The following is a 24842-nucleotide window of genomic DNA, read 5'->3' as shown; positions in this document are numbered from 1 at the left end:
AGCTTTGTAGGTGGAATTCTTTCCCATTCTTGCTTGATGTACTTCAGTTGTTCAACAGTCTGGGGTCTCCGTTGTCATATTTTGCGCTTCATAATGTGCCACACATTTTCAATGGGGGACAGGTCTGGACTGCAGGCAGGCCAGTCTAGTAAACGCACTCTTTTACTATGAAGCCATGCTGTAGTAACATGTGCAGAATGTGTCTTGGCATTGTCTTGCTGAAATAAACAGGGATGTCCCTGAAAAAGACGTTGCTTGGATGGCAGCATGTGTTGCTCCAAAATCTGCATGTACCTTTTAGCATTGATGGTAAGTTGCCCATACCATGGGCGCTAACATACCACCATACCATCACAGATGCTGGCTTATGAACTTTGCACTGGTAACAATCTTGGATGGTCTTTTTCCTCTTTTGTCTGGAGGACACGACGTCCATGATTTCCAAAAACAATTTGAAATGTGTACTCATCAGACCACAGCAGACTTTTACGTCAAAACTACTTCACGGATTCTCACTGAATTTTCACCACAGATACATATTAGGTCATGGAAGACTCCGTTGTATTTTGGAGGTGATCCAGATCCGCATACAGATTCTGGATCAAGATTTCACTTTATAGTCTTTGAAGGATTATGTCAAAACTACTTCATGGATTCTCACCAAATTTGCACCACAGATACATATTAGGGCATGGAAGAATCCATTGAATTATGGAGGTGATCCGGATCTGGATTGGCAAACATCAGAAATCTCTGATTGCTTTTTTTTTTCATAATTATTTTTAGCTGTAGAATTATTTAGAATCAACAGACTCTGTCATAGTGCATATTAGTACATGGATTTTCTGCACAAATTTTTATTTTTGCATTTTCTATAGGTCACAGCATTCTCGTTTGAGGGCAGGCGCTAAAGGGGTAAAATATGACGCATATGATGTAATTTCTCTTCTTCCCATTTTCATTGGGTTTTTGGGCAAATTACATGCAAAGAAAAGTGGGTGCGGTTTGTTCATGATGGTTTTGCAGGCGAAAGAATGGAGCTACTCTGGTTAGCTGTGAAGGCTAACACTGATACGACGTCTCCAATCTGCAAACTTTGCGTGACTGCTTCGGTGATTGCAGCTGAAAACAAAACAGTACACCATTTTTCTGTGTGAAATTATGCTGTGTATATATTGCACAAGGGAGCCACCTTGGCTCCATGTGGATTGCGGGATTTGAAGACTTATGGGGACCTTTCCCATAAGTCTTCAAATCCAGTGATTTCATGCAGGGTTCAAATGAGACTGCACTGCCCTATTGTAAGTTTTTATTGGCCTTTTTTTTTTTATTGATTTTTATGTGCTACATTTTCTGAACTTAATATTTTGTCTTAATGGAATTCATTGTTTCATCATGTCTTGGTGCTGTATGGCAGGAGTGTGGCTGTAACGTGGTTGGCTCAGTGACCCAACAGTGCAATGTTGAAACCGGCTGCTGCTTCTGTCATGACTCCTTCAGAGGAGACAAGTGTCATGAATGTCAACTGGGATACAGAGATTTCCCTCAGGTAAACTACCCATTGCGCCTGTTTTAATATTGCTGCTGATAACATATGTTGTATATTTACATCAAGAAAGAAAAAATGAAAAGCAGAAACACATTGGGTTTTATTTCAAGGAATTGACAACACATTTCCAATCCATGCCATCCACATTGTGATACAGGTGTACTTTGACCAGAGAAGCACAAGACCCTGGGCATTCTTCGAATGTCCTGATACATATTGATTTTTTTTTTTTTTTTTTTTTTTTTTTTGACGTAGTGATGTTTTCAAAGGATCTGCATGTGATTTCTGTGGCATTGAACATTTGTTTCTGAGCTTCAATGTGACAAAGATTCTGCAGTGCACTGCTGAGAGCAAGTAAGTGCAGTCACAGGGATATGTTCTGGAGAGAAGGGGAATGAAAATCAATAGGAGCAAGATGGAGTACATGAGTGTGAATGAGTTAGGGTTGGGGCCGATCCAATCCAATATTGGCTTCTGATACTAAGATAATTCACGGTTGGGAAATGTCCAAGCCAACATGCAGGGTTTTCTGAAAGAGGAGAGGAGCCACATCTGTGCTACTGCTGAAATGTAAAAGAGCAGATTTGAGAATCAAATCAGTCCAGGTTCAGCTCTTGTTCATACAGGATAATTACGGGCTATATTGTTTAAAAAAAAGAGTAATGCAGTCCCACTCAAAAACGTTGGAAAAAAAAACAAAACTGTCAAGATGACAGAAAAACTCTAAATGTTTCACTGGATTAAAGGTACAGTGTGTCGTTTTTGGGGAACAGAGCAGTGTTTGAACTTTCTCAGTGTTATTTATGATCTTTTTAAGGTTATTTATTTTATTACTTTAGACTTTGATAGAAACGTGCAAAAAACAACTTTGATATTACAAATATTACAACAGAAATGTCATGTTTTTATTCTTGCTTTCATTGTATTTAAACACACTAAAAATTAGGGCTTGCCAGTAAGGTTTTAGAGGTATAAACCCTGTAGCTTGGGGGGGAAGGGCTCTACCCCCTTGATGCCCGCCAGGATGTTGCCCCTAGACCCCTGGCTGTGAACCACAGTCACAAAATTTACCTGGCACTAAAATGGTTCTAGCTAGAACCCTGGAGGGGGTTTTGCTGAACAGAGGCACATCTCAAAGACTAATGAGACACGCCTCCTTTTAGTAAATCCCTTCCTGCCAGCCAGCTCCAGGTGAGCATTGAGGAGCGCTGATGCTTGCTGACCAACTTTTATTGGATAGAACTGAATAGAGTAGAGCCTTTATTGTTATTGTACATATACACATGCATACAAATAAATTGTTCCTCTGTATTTAACCCATCCTAATTACAGACACAATCCAACCACTAGGAGCAGTGGGCAGCCACTGTCCATCGCCCGGGGACCGACTCCAGTTGTAGAGACACTGCCTTGGTCATCAAAAGCAGAGAAAAGAGTAGACCCTAAATAAGCTTTTTTTATTATTATGGGAGGACACGGAGTGCCAGGGGGAAACCCACGCAGACATGGAGAGAACGTGCAAACTCCATGCAGAAAGGGTGGGAAGTGATTCCACGACCATCTTGCTGTGAGGCACCGATGCTAGCCACTAAGCCACTGTGCTGCCCGTTTTCATCACAACCGGGAGTAAGGTAGTAACAGTTTACCCAGACTGACTCAAAATATGAGTAAATTAAGTACTTTTATTTATTTTTTGGTGGTTTTTGTGGCATTTTGGAAATGCAGTCCAGCTTTAAAACGGTATATGTACTCGGAACGAGTGTTGATCTACGGGGAGTGATCTATGGGGAATCCCTAGCACCAATTAGACTTAACGTATTAACTCTATTAAACCGCCGACCTTGAATAGGGGCCTGCCTTATTTAAAACCGCTGTCTGAAAAAAATAAACGCTTGCCTTAAATAAGCACCGGGCATTATGTGCATTAAAAAGGATTACATTTGGTCAAGTCGCTCTTTTTTTCTAAGTCCACTGTGGAGTGGTAACTTAAAATCCTAAAGCCTGATTTACGCTTCTACAACTCCGTAACTCTGTGGCCATGCAATGACGTTGACGTGTGCGTGACTCTTTTAAAGTTCTCCTTTGTGTTGGTGGGCATCTTAATGCAGTTTACCACAGGAACAGTGGCTTTTTCTGGATCAATTTGTACTTCAAGGAGCTTCACTTCTTTATACAATCATCAACCTAGGAAGGTCCATGAACAATTTTATAGGTTAGTAACACAACCTTAAAATCTGATGACACAGGGACAGGAAGCCAGGGAAGAGATGCCAAAATGTGTGTAATGTGGTTAAACTTTGTGCTTCCTGTCAAATGTCTGGCAGCAGCATTTTGAACCAATTGGAGACTCCTCATGCTGGACTGCGGTAAACCAGAGAATAGAACATTGCAGTAGTCCAATCTAAATGAAACAAATGCATGAATCAGGGTCTCAGCATCAGCCATAAACAGGATGGGACGAATCTTCACTGTATTTCGCAGGTGGAAGAAAACAGTCCTTGTAATATCTCTAATGTGGACGTCAAAGGACAACGTAGGATCAAAAATTACCCAAGGTTCCTCACTTTGTTAGGTGTATGGTATGGCACTGAGCTAGGCTAAGCGTTAGCTGGTCAAAATTGATGCTGATGTCTCATTGGACCAGAACCATCATTCAGTTTGTCAGAGTTTAAAAGTAGTTACTATCAGTAGTTACTAGTAGTTGCTAGACGCAAGCAAGGCGATCTTCTAAGGAATTTATGTGGATGAGATTACCAGCAGTTATCGACATGTATAAATGAGTATCATCAGCATAGCAATGAAAGGTAATCCCAAAACGCCGCAATATGTGCCTGGGGGGCTATATGAAGGGAGAAAAGCAAGGGGCCTAAGACGGATCCCTGTGGAACTAACTAAGGTTAGATGTAGTGTTGTTGTCCAAAACACAGTAAGAATGACTGGCCAGTTACGATGTCAACCATGCAAGGACATTCCCAGTAATCCTAAAATGAATCTCCGCCTTATCAAGTAGAATATGGTAATCCATGGTATCAAAAGAAGCACTAAGGTCTAACAGCACCAGAACCGTAGTGGTGTCCGAATCCATTGCAAACAGAAGATCATTTACCACTTCAGTGAGAGCTGTCTCTGTGGAATATTTTCTTTTTTATAAATCTTTTTTATGTCGGACTGTAATATGTATTAAATTCAAATATTACATACGTTAAATCTCCTTCTCTTTTTTTTACAAGAACACCTTATAAGCAAACCAAATACTCAGCAGAGATGGGATCATAATAACAATAATAATAATAATGAAGTAAAACAAAATTGCAAAGTAAAATAAAGTTGAATATAGTATACATTGTATAGTACTATCACAATTACGTCCACCACAGTCCAAAATCACAGGAATACAACAAGTCAGAGGGCATTTCAGTTTATGTGAGATTTTTTTTTTTTTTACTTAAAACTGGTGGCCAAATGTCCAAAAATCCATCAGTGTTGTCGTGAAGAATATATCTGAGTCTCTCAAGAGGGATTATCTTCAGAACCTCTGTGTACCAGTCTTCAATTGTTGGGCAGTCACTGGAAATCCAAAATTTCAAAATGGTCTTTCTTGCGACATAAATAAGAATTTTCTCTCAGTTTAGAGTTGTGTTTGTCCTTTGCCTTATCTACTCTGGCGGCAAAAACACACTGAAAAGCTGAAAGCTCCAGATGGTATCCCAGTATTGTTGACACTTCATTTTTATCATCACTCCAAAATTTTTGAATATTTAGACACTTCCAAAACATGTGCATGTGTACCCATTTCAATGTTGCATTTAGAGCAGTATGATGAGCTCAGACCCAGTCTGCCTCTCAGTAAATGTGTGAAGTGGAGTCTGTGTAATATCTTAAATTGTGTTTCTTGATCAGAGTTGCATCTAAAAATTTTAAGTGTGGTTTTTATTAAGAGTCCATTTTTCGTCATTTATTTCCTCTTCTAAATCAGCCTGCCATTGTCTTTTGAGATGGTCTGTGGAGAAAGGTGTATTTGATGAGAACACTTTATATATTTGGGAAATGAATCTTTTTGGTTTATTATTTATTAGAATTCAGTCTCAGAAATTCAAATTTGGGGGATGTATTGAATTTGGGATATAGTGTCTCATTTGTAAGTAGTAGAAGAAGTGAGATGAATGTAAGGAATATCTATTCTTTAGAGCCTCAAATGACACCAATGATTCACCTTGATACAGTCTGACAAGCTGATCTAAGCCCCTCTTATTCCAGAATTTGAACACAGAATCATGATATGATGGGGTAAAGTCAGGATTCTGAAATGTGGGAGCTAGTAATGAAAAATGATCTTTTAACTTAAAAAATAATTGCATTTTATGCCGTGTGTTAAAAGTGTTTAGTGAAATTGTTCTGCAGTTCTAATTTTGTCTTCTTATAACGTGTAAAGGGCCAATATTTTAATAATACCATACCACAACTGCCAGGTTCAATATTGATCCATGGATTAGATACATCAAGGTTCACCCATTCATAAATTTAACACATTTGTGCAGCCCAATAATAGAGATGGATTTTTGGAACTGATAAACCCGCCTGATCTTTATTTCTCTGTAATTTGCTAATTTTCATTCGCACTTTCTTCTCCTGCCATATATATTGGGTGAATATTTTTTCCAGCTTTGAAAACCAAAAATTTAGAATGGAGTTTGGCAACATTTGCAGTGGATACATGAGTCTCGTGAGTATATTCGTATTGAGTATGCTTAATTGTCCCAGCCAGAATACAGGTAACGTTTTCCAGCTATCAAAGTCCTTTTTTATACGTATTAATGTTGGGATTAAATTCAATTTAAACATTTTTTCAAGACAAGGGCTCACCTTTATACCAAGATAGGTAATTTCTTTTGGTGCCCAATGAAAGGGAAAGCCCAAGGGTGGTTCTGAGCCTGCCAGTACCCCTATTGGCATTGCTTCTGTTTTTGATAGATTCACCTTAAACCCAGTCCAAATTGTTTGAGACATTGAAGCAATTTGGGAATGCTGCTGTTTATTTCGTTCAGATACAGTAACATATCATCTGCATATAATGAGATTTTGTGCTCTGCATTTGCAACAGGGAATCCCTTTATATGTAAAGTGGTTCTAATCATCTCTGCAAAGGGCTCAATGGCCAGGGTGAACAAGAGGGGGCTTAGAGGGTATCCTTTGCCATATTCAACGCTCTAGGGGGAAACAATTTGAGCAGTAACAATTAGTAATCACAGCTGCTTTCGGGATGGAATATAAGAGTTTACCCAATCTTTAAATTTACATCCCAGTTGAAATAGATATGTCCATTTGAGTCTGTAAAATGCTTTTAAAGAGTCCAATTACACTACCAAAACCCTAATATTTTTATTATTAGCCCATTGTATGATGTTAAGTAGCCTGCATATGTTATGAAATGAGCTCCTCCATTTTATAAAGCCTGTTTGGTCATGTTTGGCTAAGAATCTTATAAAAGATTCTTGTATTAAGCATAGTATTTTTTCATCTACATTAATAAGGGAGATGGGTCTATAAGATGCTGGGTCCTCAGCATCTTTGCCTTGTTTTAAGATAAGACAAATGTTTGCCTGCATCATAGTTTCTGGAAGATGTTGAGTTGTGGTAAAACTATAGTTTAATGTCCTTAACAAATAGGGAGCAATCTTTTCTTTAAATGCCTTGAACCATTCTACAGGGAGCCCGTCAGGGCCTGGAGCTTTTCCGCTGTTCATTAGTGATAATGCTTTCAAAATTTCCTTTTCCTCAGTAGGTCTACCGAGGATCTCCTGTTGTTCATCTGTTAATGTTGGTAGTTTAATCTGTGAGAAGTACTCATCAAGATCTTCCTCAGTGCTTCCATTTTTAGATGTATATAAGGACTCATAGAAAGAGACAAAGACAGAGCTAATGTTGTTTCTTTCAAACTGTCTTGTCCCTTTAGCATCTCTGATTGACCCGATGGCATTGTTAGTCTCCCTGTGACTCATCAGCCGAGCCAAATATTTGCAGGGTTTGTTACCATACTCGTATAACCACTGTTTTTGATAAAACAATGACCTGGATGCTTTTTCATTGAGAACTGAATTAAGGGCTGCTCTTGTTGATTTTATCCTAATGAGGTTAGCTCTTGTTGAACTGGATTTGGAATTGGCTCAAAAGATTATTCTCAGTAAGGTGGTCCACGAGCTGCTGTGAAACCACCTTTTCCAGAATTTTAGAGCGAAATGATAGATTTGATATCAGCCTATAATTTTTCAATATACTAGGGTCAAGATTAGATTTCCTGAGTAATGGTTTAATCACTGCAGATTTGAAACATTTTCCTAAGGTTCCAGTGGATTCCAGGGGTTAATGACAGATTAATCATTTCCAGCACAGTCGGCCCAAGAGTGGGCCACAGGTCCTTAAACAAATAAGGATCAAATAAGCAGGTTTTTAGTCAATGTTACAAGTTTCATCACCACACCTATTTACAAATTCTGTAAATCTAGGTAATACCTCAATAGCAGGGTGTTGTGGCTGGGTTAAAGCATGCTTGATATGTTGTCTGTTTTCTTCTCGAAGTAATCTAAGAAATCTTGTGCTGTAAAAGGAGCGACTTTCAGGTGGTTGTCCATGAATAAGTGTTGACACCATGTCAGACAAGAACTTTGAGTTATACTTGTTTTTGTTGATCACATTAGAGTAATAGGCCCACTCTGTAGCCAGTAGTGCATGCTTTTAGTCTGAGATAGCATTACACCATGTGAGGTGGAAGACTTCTAATTTTGAACTACGTCATATTTGTTCTAGACCTTTAGCCTTATGCTTGAGGTCACAAAAGTAATCTTTGAACCATGCTGACTGTGAATTTGCAAAACTTCCCATTTTTTTATACTGCCATTATGTTGTGTTGTGAGTAGAATTTTAAAGCCCCCGTCACACATAGCAAGAATGTGCCGCAGCTATGCTCGCCACAGCAAATATTGGCATAATCCGATGCAGTCGGGAGGAAAAGAGGTGTGGCCAGCTCTGTCAGAATGCAGACAGATTGCCTCGTCCACACCTGTCAGATCGCATCCAGAGCAATGTGGATGACACAGACTGGTGTTAGATGGCCATAAAAGGTGTTGCAGACTGCCCGATCTCTAAATTTCTGGATGGCAAACACAGACCAAAGCGCTGTGTTCTTCCCTTTGCACAGGACCTGTACTGGACATCAAAGAACAACCAATGTATGGACCGGACTCACACCATATGTGTCCATTCAATCACTCCTTCACTCATACTCTTTTCCCCAGGCTCACTGACCTCACGTGCGTGTGCGTGCGTAAAAGTGGTGACACGGCTGGACTGAAAGGCGCAGGTCGTGCAGGACAAGCAGGAGCTGAAAATATCGCAGGAGTGTGCAGGAGTCCAGGAAAAAAAAAAAAACGCTGGTGTGCCGTGGTGGCTGCTGTATCAGTGTATTATGTTACTAAGCCATGTATTGATTTATAACACAAAACTGTCAAAAGGTATAATAAATATAAGTGTAAAGATGATTGAATATATCATCAGAGCAGTAAATTGATCAGTCCATGTGAACACTGCGCATATCGCTGCTGCTGCTGCTGCTGCGTTCATGTACCATCGGACATTACAGCCTGTTTGCTTGGATTTTTTTTATGTGGGTGGGGGGTCAGCTTCACTGGGCTCAGGAACCTTATATAGGCCAGAATTAATCTTTTGTGTGGATACAATGAATTATTTTACCAAACATAAAACAAAAACCATGATCCTGCCACAAGCAACTGCTGAGATTGAAACAACAAAAAAGTCCTGTAATTTCCGACGGTACATGAACGCAGTAGCTTTCTGTGCGACGTTCACATGCAGATACTGGTAGGCTTTGCACCGTGTCAGATTCATCTCGAGGTTCCCTCATATGCGCTCATTTCAGATGCTGTTTTGTCACCATCAGAATATGTAAATTGCGGTTAGATGGTCCTCAGATTGATCATGGACCTCTGTCGGATAGGTGTCCCATCTCGACCGCACCCAGGGAATTATGAACATGTGCTTCACACTCGGTGCCACCAGCAGATTTTACCCACCTTCCGCAGATGGCTGTCAGAACGTTTTGGAACTGAAATCCGACACCTTTTGGATATGTGCCAATTCATAAATCTGACGCCACTCTGTGTGATTCCGGCTATGTGTGATGGGGGTATAAGGGGAACAAAATGAATTTACTTAATTTTGGAATAAGGCTGTAACATAACAAAAAGTGGAAAGAGTGAATACTTTCTGGATGCACCGTACACATGCAGGTTATCCCATAAGAAAGGAGGACAATAAGAAACAGCTCTATAACCTGCTGACTTGTTTTTTACTCTTGGAACCCAAAGTAAGCCTGCATAATGAGATCACATTGAATAGGATGGCACATATGGTTTGATAAGATCCACAAGATATGAATGTGCAAAACCATTATGAGTTTTATTGGTCACCAACAAAACCTTATTTCTGCTCTCATCTTCAAAGGAACCCATTGAAGAGAAGCCAACACAGGTGTGATGTGTTCAAATTTCATATCTGTAGTTAAAACTTTTTCAGCTGTATTTTGATTCATCTGAAGGACTCCCATGGTCTTTAGTGGTAAACCTGAAAATAAAACATTACAATAATCAATTGTGTAGGACACAAATGCAGTAAACCAGTACAAATCAGTGTCTCATCATCTGCCATAGACAGGATAGGTGTCATTTTTGTAATGTTTCCTAAATGGAAAAAAGAAGACTTTATCTCTCTGATATGCAAATCAAAGGACAATGGTGCATCACATATACTGTACATTCCAAGATTTTAAACTTTTTTCCTGTGATGAATCACAAAATCATCCAGTAACGGTGTTAAAATTTCAAAAAATGTCTGTGTCCAGCAAGACCAATCACAGTGAGCAGTGTGCAGGAAAGATAAATCAAAAAAGATAACATCTAGTAGTTGTCACGCCAACCCTTTTGCAATGTAAGAGACATTATGACACAAAAGGCATGTATATGTGCAGGTCATCAGCATAACACTGAAAGTCAATCCATTGGCTATGCATAATATGACCAAGAAGTACTCCATAAAGGGAAAATAAGAGTGGGACTAGAAGAGAACCATACAGTACACCATAGTTCACACTGAAGTTCTCTGAGGTTGTCAAAACAAATACGACCACAGCCATGAAACTACCTGACTGGTAGTGCCAAAGTCAGTGTCAAGCTTCTCAAACAACATATTGTGATCTATTGTATCAAAGGGTGTGCTTAAATTTAATAGCAACAACACTGAGATGCAGTCAGCATCCACAACCAACAAGTCATTAGCACTTCAGTGACTACAGTCTCAAATGATGCTTTCTAAACACTAACTGTAAAGGTTGAAATAGAACATTTTCCACCAAATATGCAAATATTTGCATCACATCTTTTTTTTCCAAAACCTTTGGAAAAATGATGAATTAGAGATAGGTCTCTAGTTTGTCAACAAATCAGTATCCAAATTGGGTTTCTTAAATTGAGTTTTTATGACAACATTTTTAAAAGCAGTAGGTATTAAGAGATAAATTCGTAGTATTCAGAACGGTTGGCCCCAATGTAGCACCAATCACAATCTTATAAAATCTGTAAGGAAATAATTTCACAATCAGACATTAATAACTTAGAAACAAAGGCCACACCTGGTAATACTAAGCAGTTCCCCAGTTGCTTGGACAGACTGGGGTACATTACTTCAAATATAATTAAAAACAAAAATCAACTAAAATTTGTGATGAGGGAAAGACTGCTGGCTTCAGGGGAGTTTTGCCACAGTGTCAAACAAAAGTCATGGATTTTCCTTGATTATTCATTATCATTGTTAAAAACATCAGGACTTGAATTGGGATACAATTCCAATCATACAGTATTTCATAGCTACTTATTTAAGTAGTTGTTGTATTTTGTCCTGGTGAAGACCGATGAATGATTAATTTAATGATTTTTGTACACTGTTGCAACAGACTCAAAGGAACTTTATGAACTAGCTTCCAAGTCAGTTGAATGAAAATGAAAAGTATTCTTAAATTCTGCAACACAGGAGCTTTTCTCACAAAGGAGAATACAAGGTTTTCAGGTATGTGGTCCAATGACATGGGTATGGAGCAGTAATGGCATTTATTTTGGAGTGAAGTTTATGGTATGACATTTATGGCTCCTTTCTGATTGTGATGTGTAGTTGATACCAAAATGTTTTCTGCTTTCACATTTCCTTCAGTGCACCCAGTGTGAGTGCAACAGGGCAGGATCAGACAGCCAGACATGCGACCTGGAGAGAGGAGTGTGTGCCTGTGCAGATCGAACAGGGCGATGCAGCTGTAAGGTATGGAATATGCAGACAATTTTGATTGGAATCAAAGCCCTCCTACACAGACTAAGAAACATGTTTGCTCTTTTATTTTGAACACTGTTTTTCAAATGAATTTGTCTTACTGATAACACCAAACATGCTATTCAGCAATGAAATATTGTCACATAGAATGCATCCTGCAACCCTTTGCCTGTTTCATCATCACTCACAGCTTCATGGCAGAGTGGCACAGATCAGGGTTTTCTTTAAAAGAAGATCTGAACAATCAGCCACAATTTGACATAAGGCACAGGAGACAGTCAAGATCAGATTTGATCTTTTTTAGTTAAATGAATATTCTTCTCTGTTCCATGCCATCATGAACCTGTGACTGGTGAACAATGCAGTTTCTCCAGTCACAACTACAGGATCGTGTCTTTGTGGCTTCCTCCACTGGTCTCCTTCTTTCACAGTGACTCGGTATTTGAGAACTCCCAACTCGAGACAGATTCATCATTCAGTATCATACTGATTGGATTTCTGATCGATTGATATAAAGACATAAATTAAGTCCAACACATTTTCAGTTACTTCAGCCATTTGCACACAGAAGGCATATGCGTAGCATTTTACTGTCAACCACTGGCATGCTGAACTTATCATGCACATGCCTGCACTCGCCACCAATACTTATGACTCCTCTGTATGTTTGTTGTGACCACTGTGTGTGAGTGGCATTCAATAGCATTTAATATAGTACATCGTCGACTGTTTCCTGGTCAGTGTTTTATCAATATTGGGTTTTTTTTCTCCCATTTTATAGTGCAACTGTAGTTTCTGAAAAACATGTTGCTTTCCAGGCTGTCACAAAGACAGGTGTTTATGGTGGATGGTGACATGTTTGTGGTGGATCCTGATGTGTTTGTGGTGGATAGTGATGATGATGATGATGTTTATTGTCATTGTCATTACATAAGTGCAACAACAACGAAATACCTTTACACTCCAATTACCTCAGACAAGATACAGCAATTAATCCACAATTATTACTTGTTTACCGTAATAATGGCACACATCAAAATTAAAAACAACACATATACCAACACATATACATTTGACATTGTTGCACTAAACTTGAAGTAGTCTGTCGACCGAAGTGGGTGAAGGCTGCAGCAGGAGGGTCCTGTGCCGCCAAGCTTGGGGAGTTGAAGGCTGAAGCAGTAAAAAAAAAAATGGTGGATGGTGAGGTGTTTGTGGTGGATAGTGAGGTGTTTGTGGTGGATAGTGAGGTGTTTGTGGTGGATAGTGAGGTGTATGGGGCCATTATTGTAGCAAAGATATTTGCAAATGCGCATAGTAATCTGTGCGTGTGTATTTTGATCTGTGCGTGCGTATTTTGATCTGTGCTTGTGTAAACAGATCCGCAAACACATATGGAAATCTGTGCGTGTGTATCAGTGTGTCTGTGAAAATCGGGCCACTTGATTGGCTGTGTTCTTACATGTGACTTTTATGACTTTGAAGCTATTGAAAATTTAAACAATGACAAATTCTCCAAATGTTTTTAAAATGACTTTTTTCCAAAGTGAGTGCTGTAGTATAATCAGCAGAACACCACTGTTGTGTGCAGTAAATGTGGTGATATCACTCCTTTTTACAATGATTTATTCAATCATTTTCTGCTTTTTTTTTCATGTATGCACTTTGTAGACAGTCCCTAAGCTTCAGTTTCTCTGCTGCCTGCCCGATGACATCAGTATTATTTTTTCATCTCACAGGACGGCTCATATGGATAAAAATAAGGTTGTAGCTCGTTGTCTACCTTCCTCAGGTTAGAAACTATTGAGCCGTGAACTTCAAATCTGTGAAGATCTTTTTAACTTTACTGAAGTGCGGTGAGCAATGTCATTGGTGCTTGCTCCCTCTGGTGGTCTGAAGCTGCATAACCACGGAGGTACAGGCAAGTCTCCACACAGACACACAAATCACTGCACGCATTTACAGATCCTAACGCAGCAGAACTGTAGCAAAAGTCACGTGTAAGAACACAGCCAATCAAGTGGCCCGATTTATCACAGACACACGGACACACACGCACAGATTTCTATACGCATTTGCGGATCTGTTTACACACGCACAGATCAAAATACAGACGCACAGATTTCTATACGCATTTGTGAATCTGTTTACACACACACGGATCAAAATACGCACGCACAGATCAAAATATGCATTTGCAAATACTTTTGCTACAATAATGGCCCCATAGAGGTGTTTGTAGTGGATAATGACGTGTTTGTAGTGGATAGTGACGTGTTGTAGTGGATAGTTACGTGTTTGTGGTGGATAGTGATGTGTTTGTGGTGGATAGTGATGTGTTTGTGGTGGATAGTGACGTGTTGTAGTGGATAGTGACATGTTTTTGGTGGATAGTGACGTGTTTGTGGTGGATAGTGACGTGTTTGTAATGGATAGTGACATGTTTGTAATGGATAGTGAGATGTTTGTAGTGGATAGTGACGCGTTTGGGGTGTATAGTGATGTGTTTGTGGTGGATAGTGACATGTTTATAGTGGATAATGACGTGTTTGTGGTGGATAGTGACATGTTTGTAATGGATAGTGAGAAATTTGTAGTGGATAGTGACGTGTTTGTGGTTGATAATGACGTGTTTGTGGTGGATAATGATGTGTTTGTGGTGGATAGTGAGATGTTTGTAATGGATAGTGAGATGTTTGTAATGGATAGTGAGATGTTTGTAATGGATAGTGAGATGTTTGTAATGGATAGTGAGATTTTTTGTAGTGGATAGTGACGTGTTTGTGGTGGATAATGACGTGTTTGTGATGGATAATGATGTGTTTGTGGTGGATAGTGAGATGTTTGTAATGGATAGTGACATGTTTGTAATGGATAGTGACATGTTTGTAATGGATAGTGAGATTTTTTGTAGTGGATAGTGACGTGTTTGTAGTGGATAGTGACGTGTTTGTGGTGGATAATGATGTGTTTGTGGTGGATAATGATGTGTTTGTGGTGGATAGTGAGATGTTTGTGGTGGATAGTGAGATGTTTGTGGTGGATAGTGAGATGTTTGTGGTGGATAGTGAGATGTTTGTAATGGATAGTGAGATGTTTGTAATGGATAGTGACGTGTTTGTAATGGATAGTGACGTGTTTGTGGTGGATAGTGACGTGTTTGTGGTGGATAATGACGTGTTTGTGGTGGATAGTGACATGTTTGTAATGGATAGTGAGATGTTTGATGTTTGTAGTGGATAGTGACATGTTTGTGGTGGATAGTGACGTCTTTGTGGTGGATAGTGAGATGTTTGTAGTGGATAGTGACATGTTTGTGGTGGATAGTGAGGTATTTATGGTGGATAGTGATGTTTGTCATGGATAGTGACGTGTTTGTGGTGGATAGTGACATGTTTGTGGTGGATAGTGACATGTTTGTGGTGGATTTTGACGTGCTTGTGGTGGATAGTGACGTGCTTGTGGTGGATAGTGACGTGTTTGTAGTGGATTGTCACGTGTTTGTAGTGGATAGTGAGATGTTTGTAGTGGATAGTGACGTGTTTGTGGTGGATAGTGACGTGTTTGTGGTGGATAGTGACGTGTTTGTAATGGATAGTGACATGTTTGATGTTTGTAGTGGATAGTGCCGTGTTTGTGGTGGATAGTGCCGTGTTTGTGGTGGATAGTGACGTGTTTGTAATGGATAGTGAGATGTTTGTAGTGGATAGTGACGTGTTTGGGGTGGATAGTGACGTGTTTGTGGTGGATAATGACGTGTTTGTGGTGGATAGTGACGTGTTTGTAGTGGATAGTGACGTGTTTGTCATGGATAATGACGTGTTTGTGGTGGATAATGACGTGTTTGTGGTGGATAGTGAGATGTTTGTAATGGATAGTGAAATGTTTGTAATGGATAGTGAGATTTTTTGTAGTGGATAGTGACGTGTTTGTGGTGGATAATGACGTGTTTGTGGTGGATAATGACGTGTTTGTGGTGGATAATGACGTGTTTGTGGTGGATAGTGAGATGTTTGTAATGGATAGTGACATGTTTGTAATGGATAGTGACATGTTTGTAATGGATAGTGAGATTTTTTGTAGTGGATAATGACGTGTTTGTGGTGGTTAATGATGTGTTTGTGGTGGATAGTGAGATGTTTGTGGTGGATAGTGAGATGTTTGTGGTGGATAGTGAGATGTTTGTAATGGATAGTGACGTGTTTGTAGTGGATAGTGACGTGTTTGTGGTGGATAGTGACATGTTTGTAATGGATAGTGAGATGTTTGATGTTTGTAGTGGATAGTGACGTGTTTGTGGTGGATAGTGAGATGTTTGTAGTGGATAGTGACGTGTTTGTGGTGGATAGTGAGATGTTTGTAGTGGATAGTGAGATGTTTGTGGTGGATAGTGAGGTATTTATGGTGGATAGTGATGTGTTTGTCATGGATAGTGACGTGTTTGTGGTGGATAGTGACATGTTTGTGGTGGATTTTGACGTGCTTGTGGTGGCTAGTGACGTGCTTGTGGTGGATAGTGACGTGTTTGTGGTGGATAGTGACGTGTTTGGGGTGGATAGTGACGTGTTTGGGGTGGATAGTGACGTGTTTGTGGTGGATAATGACGTGTTTGTGGTGGATAGTGACGTGTTTGTAGTGGATAGTGACGTGTTTGTCATGGATAATGACGTGTTTGTGGTGGATAATGACGTGTTTGTGGTGGATAGTGAGATGTTTGTAATGGATAGTGACATGTTTGTAATGGATAGTGAGATTTTTTGTAGTGGATAGTGACGTGTTTGTGGTGGATAATGATGTGTTTGTGGTGGATAGTGAGATGTTTGTAATGGATAGTGACATGTTTGTAAAGGATAGTAACGTGTTTGTGGTGGATAATGACGTGTTTGTGGTGGATAGTGACATGTTTGTAATGGATAGTGAGATGTTTGATGTTTGTAGTGGATAGTGACGTGTTTGTGGTGGATAATGACGTGTTTGTGGTGGATAATGAGATGTTTGTAATGGATAGTGACATGTTTGTAATGGATAGTGACATGTTTGTAATGGATAGTGAGATTTTTTGTAGTGGATAGTGACGTGTTTGTGGTGGATAATGACGTGTTTGTGGTGGATAGTGAGATGTTTGTAATGGATAGTGAGATGTTTGTAATGGATAGTGACATGTTTGTAAAGGATAGTAACGTGTTTGTGGTGGATAATGACGTGTTTGTGGTGGATAGTGAGACGTTTGTAATGGATAGTGACATGTTTGTAATGGATAGTGACATGTTTGTAATGGATAGTGACATGTTTGTAATGGATAGTGACGTGTTTGTGGTGGATAATGACGTGTTTGTGGTGGATAGTGACATGTTTGTAATGGATAGTGAGATGTTTGATGTTTGTAGTGGATAGTGACGTGTTTGTGGTGGATAGTGACGTGTTTGTGGTGGATAGTGACGTGTTTGTGGTGGATAGTGACGTGTTTGTGGTGGATAGTGAGATGTTTGTAGTGGATAGTGACATGTTTGTAATGGATAGTGACGTGTTTGTGGTGGATAATGACGTGTTTGTGGTGGATAGTGACATGTTTGTAATGGATAGTGAGATGTTTGATGTTTGTAGTGGATAGTGACGTGTTTGTGGTGGATAGTGACGTGTTTGTGGTGGATAGTGACGTGTTTGTGGTGGATAGTGAGATGTTTGTAGTGGATAGTGACATGTTTGTGGTGGATAGTGAGGTATTTATGTTGGATAGTGATGTGTTTGTCATGGATAGTGACGTGTTTGTGGTGGATAGTGAGATGTTTGTGGTGGATAGTGAGGTATTTGTGGTGGATAGTGACATGTTTGTGGAAAGTGGAACCTGTGGGGCAGACTTTATAGAAAGAAATGACTCTCTGAGTGTTTCTCCTTTGCTTTAGGAAACAGGAAAAGCAGTAATTAGAGGGAAAATTATTTCATATTCTTTTTATAAAAAGAAAATGGAGCAGAAATTAGAAAATGACCTTGAAGAAAAAATTAAACATTTAGCAAACAAATATGCAGCAGACGCAAGTGATCAAACTCTGTCTGAATTAAATAATGCAAAATTCCAACTTGACAATATTATAGTATATAATAATATATAGTATATATAATAAATATATATTAATTATATTATATTATATATAGTATATATAATGAGTTCCTCATTCAACGACTTCGATATAATAATTTCAAACATAATAATAAATCAGGTAAATTTCTGGCAAATCAACTACAATGTAATAAGGAAAAATCAAGGATAACATCTATCCGGGATCAAGCTGGAAACTACACACAGTCACCACAGGAAATTAATCAGATATATAAGAACTATTATAGTAATCTGTATTCATCAGAGAATGCACATAATCCAGTAGCTATCCAGTCATTCCTTGATAATCTAAACTTGCCTCAACTTTCTAAAGAGCACACTGAATCAATAGACACTCCTGTAACTATCATAGAACTGGGGTGGGGTACAGGGTGCGGGGGTTTGGGTGGCCCTGCTGGCTGCGCTGGGGAGCCTGGCTGTTGGGGGGCTTTGTGCGCTTCCCTTGTCTGGGGCTGGGCCCCGCCCTAGTATGGCTCGGTGGTCCCTACCTTGTGCTTTGGATTTGGTTGTTGTGGCTCCTTTGCCCCCTGTCCTTGCCGCCGCTCGCTCCCGCCCTCTGGGGCTGGGGTCCTGGTGGTGTGGTTCTAGGGATCTCCCTATTGGTGGGTCTATGCCGGCGCCCTGTGCGCTTCCCTTGGGTATGGGGCTGCTCCCCGTGCCTCTGTGGGGAGGGGTGGTGTCGGGGGTGCGTTCCAGCGCCGTCCCTTTTTGGTTTGCTGTGCTGCGTGGTGGCTCTGGGGGCTGCCTTTCCTGGCCCCTGTGCCCTTCCGCTGCCCCTTTTCTCCTTGTTCCCCCCGGGGCCGTGCATCCTGGACCCACGTCCATCGGTTCTCGCGTGGCTTCTGACATGCCGGAGTGGTCCATGTCATATGGTAAGGTTCTGTACTTTTGTCTTGGCCCAACACACCAGCCACAGTAGTGATCGCATATTTAGCTGTGATTTGGGTCTCTCTGTGTGGATGGTTGAGTGTTTGTGGCCGTCACCATAATTCGGTTTTTGGGTGTTCTTAAAGGGATTAACACTGCGGTGTTCTAGATTAGGGTATGGATGCTCACTAATTAGACAACAGACTGTTGCTGTCACTGTTTGTTCATGTGTGGCTATTTGTCATGGTATATTGTATGGTTGGGGCCCCGTCTCCTCTGTGTCTCATGTCACAGTTATTGTCTTGACCACTTGTCTCTAGTTCTTGTCTGTCTTTGTGTTGTTTTGGTGGTCTGCCCTTGCTGATAGAAGTTGTTGGTTGGCTTTGAGTAGGATGTTGTAGGCTGATCGGGAAGGGCTGATGGGGGTCACACACACCACATTCACTCATGCACCACATACCTTCTGTCTTGCAAGAATAAATTGCATATATGGGTATTAATTTTCATAAATGGTTCTGCCAGTGTGGCATTTACCATTACTACAACCCCTGGCAAAAATTATGGAATCACCGGCCTCAGAGGATGTTCATTCAGTTGTTTAATTTTGTAGAAAAAAAGCAGATCACAGACATGACACAAAACTAAAGTCATTTCAAATGGCAACTTTCTGGCTTTAAGAAGCACTATAAGAAATCAGGAAAAAAAAATTGTGGCAGTCAGTAACGGTTACTTTTTTAGACCAAGCAGAGGGAAAAAAATATGGAATCACTCAATTCTGAGGAAAAAATTATGGACTCATGAAAAACAAAAGAACGCTCCAACACATCACTAGTATTTTGTTGCACCACCTCTGGCTTTTATAACAGCTTGCAGTCTCTGAGGCATGGACTTAATGAGTGACAAACAGTACTCTTCATCAATCTGGCTCCAACTTTCTCTGATTGCTGTTGCCAGATCAGCTTTTTGCAGGTTGGAGCTTTGTCATGGACCATTTTCTTCAACTTCCACCAAAGATTTTCAATTGGATTAAGATCCGGACTATTTGCAGGCCATGACATTGACCCTATGTGTCTTTTTGCAAGGAATGTTTTCACAGTTTTTGCTCTATGGCAAGATGCATTATCATCTTGAAAAATGATTTCATCATCCCCAAACATCCTTTCAGTTGATGGGATAAGAAAAGTGTCCAAAATATCAATGTAAACTTGTGCATTTATTGATAATGTAATGACAGCCATCTCCCTAGTGCCTTTACCTGACATGCAGCCCCATATCATCAATGACTGTGGAAATTTACATGTTCTCTTCAGGCAGTCATCTTTATAAATCTCATTGGAACGGCACCAAACAAAAGTTCCAGCATCATCACCTTGCCCAATGCAGATTTGAGATTCATCACTGAATATGACTTTCATCCAGTCATCCACAGTCCACGATTGCTTTTCCTTAGTCCATTGTAACATTGTTTTTTTCTGTTTACATGTTAACGATGGCTTTCGTTTAACTTTTCTGTATGTAAATCCCATTTCCGTTAGGCGGTTTCTTACAGTTCGGTCACAGACGTTAGCTGCGTTTACATGGACCAAAAATAATCTGATTGAACAATCAGATTGAACAATCGGATCAAAATCACGCCATGTAAACAGCTCCATCTGATTAGAATAGCCCAATCCGATCGAAATTACGCGGTGGTGTAACCTTGTTTTTAACCCGATCGCGTTCCATGTAAACGGCACGTCGGATTGTCCGCCTGTGAGGAGCCTTACTGCGCATGTCTGTTACGTCACATCACCACGTGACGCTTCCTAGTAAAGTAAGTAGGAAATGTAAAAAGACCTCACACACAAGGTTTGTTTCATTTATTCATGAAACTGATTTATTGTCATATTTTGCAAAAGTTCGTTGTTTAAAATAAGTTTTGTGAGATTTCATAGTGGACTCTACCTAAAAGCCACAGAAAAAAAAGTTAGCAGAAGTCAGTGGTAGCTGTGACGTTATTTATTGTGGGTCAATGAAAACGACAGACGTTCAGAAATAACCTACCTGCATGTGTCTGTGAGTCCCGTCAGTTATTTGAGGAATATGATGCGTTTCCTCAAAGCTCCGTCTGATCTCCAAGGCTTCTTTTTCATTTGGCTCGTAAATCAGCTGTTTAATCCGTCGGTATTTTCATTACGGCTTTCCGTGCTACATCACGTAAAAACACATTCCGCCGCGCTCGTTTCTTTCTGAACAAGTCCTGAAGAAGAAGCATGTTCCTCTGATGCTGCAGTTTCAAAAGAAACGTGCAAAAAATAACAGTAATCTTGATTACACCGGCTAACAAATCCAATGTTTATACGGGCGGTCTTCCGGGTACAACTCATTTGCGTATGTCACAAACGGCAGACGTCACACCGCAAAGCATTATGGGATTGCTCTTCAGACTGAATCGGATTTGAAATTACTTTAGTTTTGTGTCATGTCTGTGATTTACTTTTTTTCTACAAAATTAAACAACTGAATGAACATCCTCCGAGGCCGGTGATTCCATAATTATTGCCAGGGGTTGTATATACGCAGACAGGGAAGGAAAAAAAAAACAAAAACAAAAAACAAACATGGTTCAGAATCTAAAGTATCACTTTGGTAGAATCTGCATCACCTTCTTCAGTGGGTTAATGTAACTTCCATGCTCCTTTACTGTTGTGGTTTTTAAATTACCGTTACTCACATAAAATATTGTTGAAATGTATTGTAAATACTCATGTGTTTTATAAAATCTTTTTAAAATATGAAAGGCCATGTCATAAAAGTCATAAAACTCCGTCTGTTTATCTGTCTGCATAATTTAAGGTTAATGTGGAGGGAGACCACTGTGACCGCTGTAAACCAGGCACTTTTGGGTTGACAGTGCGAAATCCATTGGGCTGCAGCAAATGTTATTGCTATGGACTGACACAGTCCTGTATGGAAGCCTCAGGACTCATAAGGATGTGGGTAAGTACGTAGACATACTTTACTTCTTCTGAAACCATTCACACTTCAGACTTATGTTGTCCTGTTTTTTTTTTGTTTTTTTGTTTTTTGCGGGGAGGGGGGTCCTTTTAAACACGTGGGGGTTTCATTTAAAATATGTCATATTGTGTACCTTTTTAATAGATTAATATTTGCTTTCATATCTCTTAAAATGCAAAAGTATGATTTTGAGATTTAGGCATTTTTAAAACAGTCCTGACTTAATTATTGTTTTTGTGCCAGTTAAAGATGCAAATGTATGGCATACTGTATATCACTGAAGTTTAAGATAAAAATAAAATCACCTTATTTTTACCAAATGTGAATTTGATATCCTAAATACTGTAAATGTATCTCAGAGGAGTTTGAGTGGGTTTCACAGAGGGCCCTTAAGAATTCACCGTTTTACTGCACTTTTAGTTTTGTTGTCTTAATTTTGTTGGTGTTTCAGGGAAAACACAACAAAAATATTTGAGTGTGAAACTATGGAAAAATCCAGTTGCTTTGTGTCAATGGTTCTTTGTTTGACAATTATTATTGCTTGTAGAGTGAATTGACAGTTTTCTGAGTCAGTCCACTCAAAGAAAAAGCAGTCTTCAGTCATAACTTGATATTCTTCACACCGTATATGAACACTCCCCTGGTTTACAGCAGCAGAGACAAAAGAAACACTCTGATGGCTGATGAATCTGCTTTTATTTTGGTGCACCCGAGCAGAATTAAGTCAGTAATAAACAATGAATGAATATCAACAAATAAATTGAAAGACTGAGGAAAAAAGTGGGTTTTTTTTCTAAATGTATTAGCAAGAGACTCAAAGAAAGAGGAGATTTTGTATGTGGAGAGACAAAGAGAGAGATTCATTGGAAAGCTTTGCTGTTTGTCATTTGGGTTAATAAGAGGATTATTGATGAGCATGTGCAAACTCTGAGCCAGGGCCGGTGCTAGCCATTTGGGTGCCCTAAGCACAAATGCTTTGTGATGCCCCCCCCCCCCCCCCCCCCCGCGAAATGAACAATAATTCAGAATTTGTTAGTACAGTTTTCTTTATTTCCAAAATAACTTCTCAATACTTAATATTAAATTAATTTTGAGTTTTTATTTTAAGTATAATTTATTAATGTTTTGTAAACAGCTGCAAATAAATAATTTTGCATTAACAATGGCACCAAACATGACAAGAAATAAATATAAAATTTTAAATAAATAAATACCACCACATTATTTAAAAAATTAAATTAATCACTACAGTCTGTAGTTAATTAATTTAACTCAGAGGTGCCCAAACTTTTTTGAACCGAGATCTACTTTTAAAGTTGACAGTGTATTGAGGTCTACCAAGCCATATTGAACGCCACAGTGTACCCGCAATATATTGTGCACCAATATAATACAATATTTTGTCAGGTTTTAACAATAATAATGCATCATTGAAGTAAAGGTGGTGGAAAAGGTGCATGGTGGAAAAGAATAAGCACAAGTAGGCCTAGGATTTGCCTCAGGTTGGAAAAGTTGTTCGAAGTCGACGTCGGCTTTATTGTCAATTCTTCACATGTACTAGACATACAAGGAATCAAAATCGAAATTTCGTTTCTCACCTTCCCTCAGTGATGACAGGACAAGACATTTCGACAATAAGGGCAGTAAAGTGTACAAGTATTTACAGTGTAGTGTCTGAGGTAATAGTAAAAGTGGAAAGTGCAGTAGTGCAAACCATTCAGTATTTGTAGCAGCAGCAGATTTTTGTGCAAGTGGTGTGGTAGTGATAAAGCTAAACAGTGCAGGACATTGGTCATGGGCAACAGATTTTATATATTCTACATATACATACATACATACACACACACACATATATATATATAATTTGGTGCTGCTCACTCTCTCCACAGCAGCACCCTTGATGGTCAGTGGCAGGTGTTGGGTGTAACCTTTCTGGAAGTCAACAACAATTTCCTTGGTCTTGCTGACATTCAGCAGGAGATTGTTGTTTCTGCAACACGTGGTCAGAAGGTTGACCTCTTCCCTGTAGTGAGTCTCATTGCCCTTGGTGACTGAGCCCAGTGGACTGAGCACGCAGCCTTGGGGAGCCCCTGTGTTTAATACAATGCTGCTCGAGGTGTTGTTGCCAACACGGACTGCTTGTGACCTCTGGGTAAGAAAGTCAAACAGCCAGTTGCAAAGGGAAGTGCTGAGCCCCAGCTTGTCCATTTTGCAGATGAGCTGTTGAGGTATTATGGTGTTGAACGCTGAACTGATGTCTATGAACAGCATTCTCGCATATGAGTCCTTCTTGTCCAGATAAATGAGGGCTGAGTAGATTGCGTCCTCTGTAGATCGCTTGGCTCTGTATGCGAACTGGGGGGGATTCGATGTGTGACATGACTAGCCGTTCGAAGCATGGCTAGTCATGTCATGTTCCCTACCTTAGTGGGACTACTGGCCCCGAGAGGAGGAAGCTGGTCAGTCATAGCAGGACAGCAGGAGCTGAGTGCAGCTGTAAGCAGGCACTCATGCACTCTCTGTCTCCATTAGATTCCAGATTTGGACATTCAGCTGGATTTGAGCTCAATGTCATTTTTCAGTGTGAGGATCCAGGTTGAAGAGTGATGCCACTTTGGACGATATACAGTCCACATCTATATTTTCCCCAAGTGGAAAACAGACAAAACTTTTTTTAAACATTTTAAACTTTTAAACATTTTTAAACTTTTTGCATCATTCTTGGCACATTTCTGACATTCTTAATGTGATTTAACGCATCTGAATAGGTTTCTTAATAGTGCATGTTGGTGTGTGATATTCGTGATTTTCATGGAGCATGTTTTTGGCTGTCAAAAAATCTTCCACGAATATCACACACCACCGTCATTTCGCCTCATGTTGTCGAGGTCGCAACTGAGCGTCTTGATCCATCTTGATTAGTGG

General features: G+C 39.8%; 1 protein-coding gene and 1 long non-coding RNA gene across 6 annotated transcripts in view; one reads left to right on the top strand and one right to left on the bottom strand.

The window, feature by feature from the left end:
• Positions 1-24842, top strand: part of lama2 (laminin, alpha 2) — a 780279-nt gene that overhangs the window by 397581 nt on the left and 357856 nt on the right. For all 5 annotated transcript variants that reach the window (XR_004558560.1, XM_034162644.1, XM_034162643.1 and 2 more), the window contains exons 25-27: positions 1418-1549; positions 11825-11929; positions 21756-21899. Coding sequence is in view for 4 of the 5 variants with exons in the window: in XM_034162644.1 (XP_034018535.1) it covers positions 1418-1549; positions 11825-11929; positions 21756-21899 (381 nt within the window). In the remaining variant the exon portion in view is untranslated. The remainder of the gene's footprint in view (positions 1-1417; positions 1550-11824; positions 11930-21755; positions 21900-24842) is intronic.
• The window catches only part of LOC117503416, a 559959-nt gene that overhangs the window by 334700 nt on the left and 200417 nt on the right, over positions 1-24842 (bottom strand). The window lies entirely within an intron of this gene.

Source organism: Thalassophryne amazonica, chromosome 21, assembly GCF_902500255.1.
Source record: "Thalassophryne amazonica chromosome 21, fThaAma1.1, whole genome shotgun sequence".
Lineage (NCBI taxonomy): Eukaryota > Metazoa > Chordata > Actinopteri > Batrachoidiformes > Batrachoididae > Thalassophryne > Thalassophryne amazonica.
Note: the sequence above shows the minus strand (reverse complement) of the source record. Positions and strands in the feature narration are given on the sequence as shown.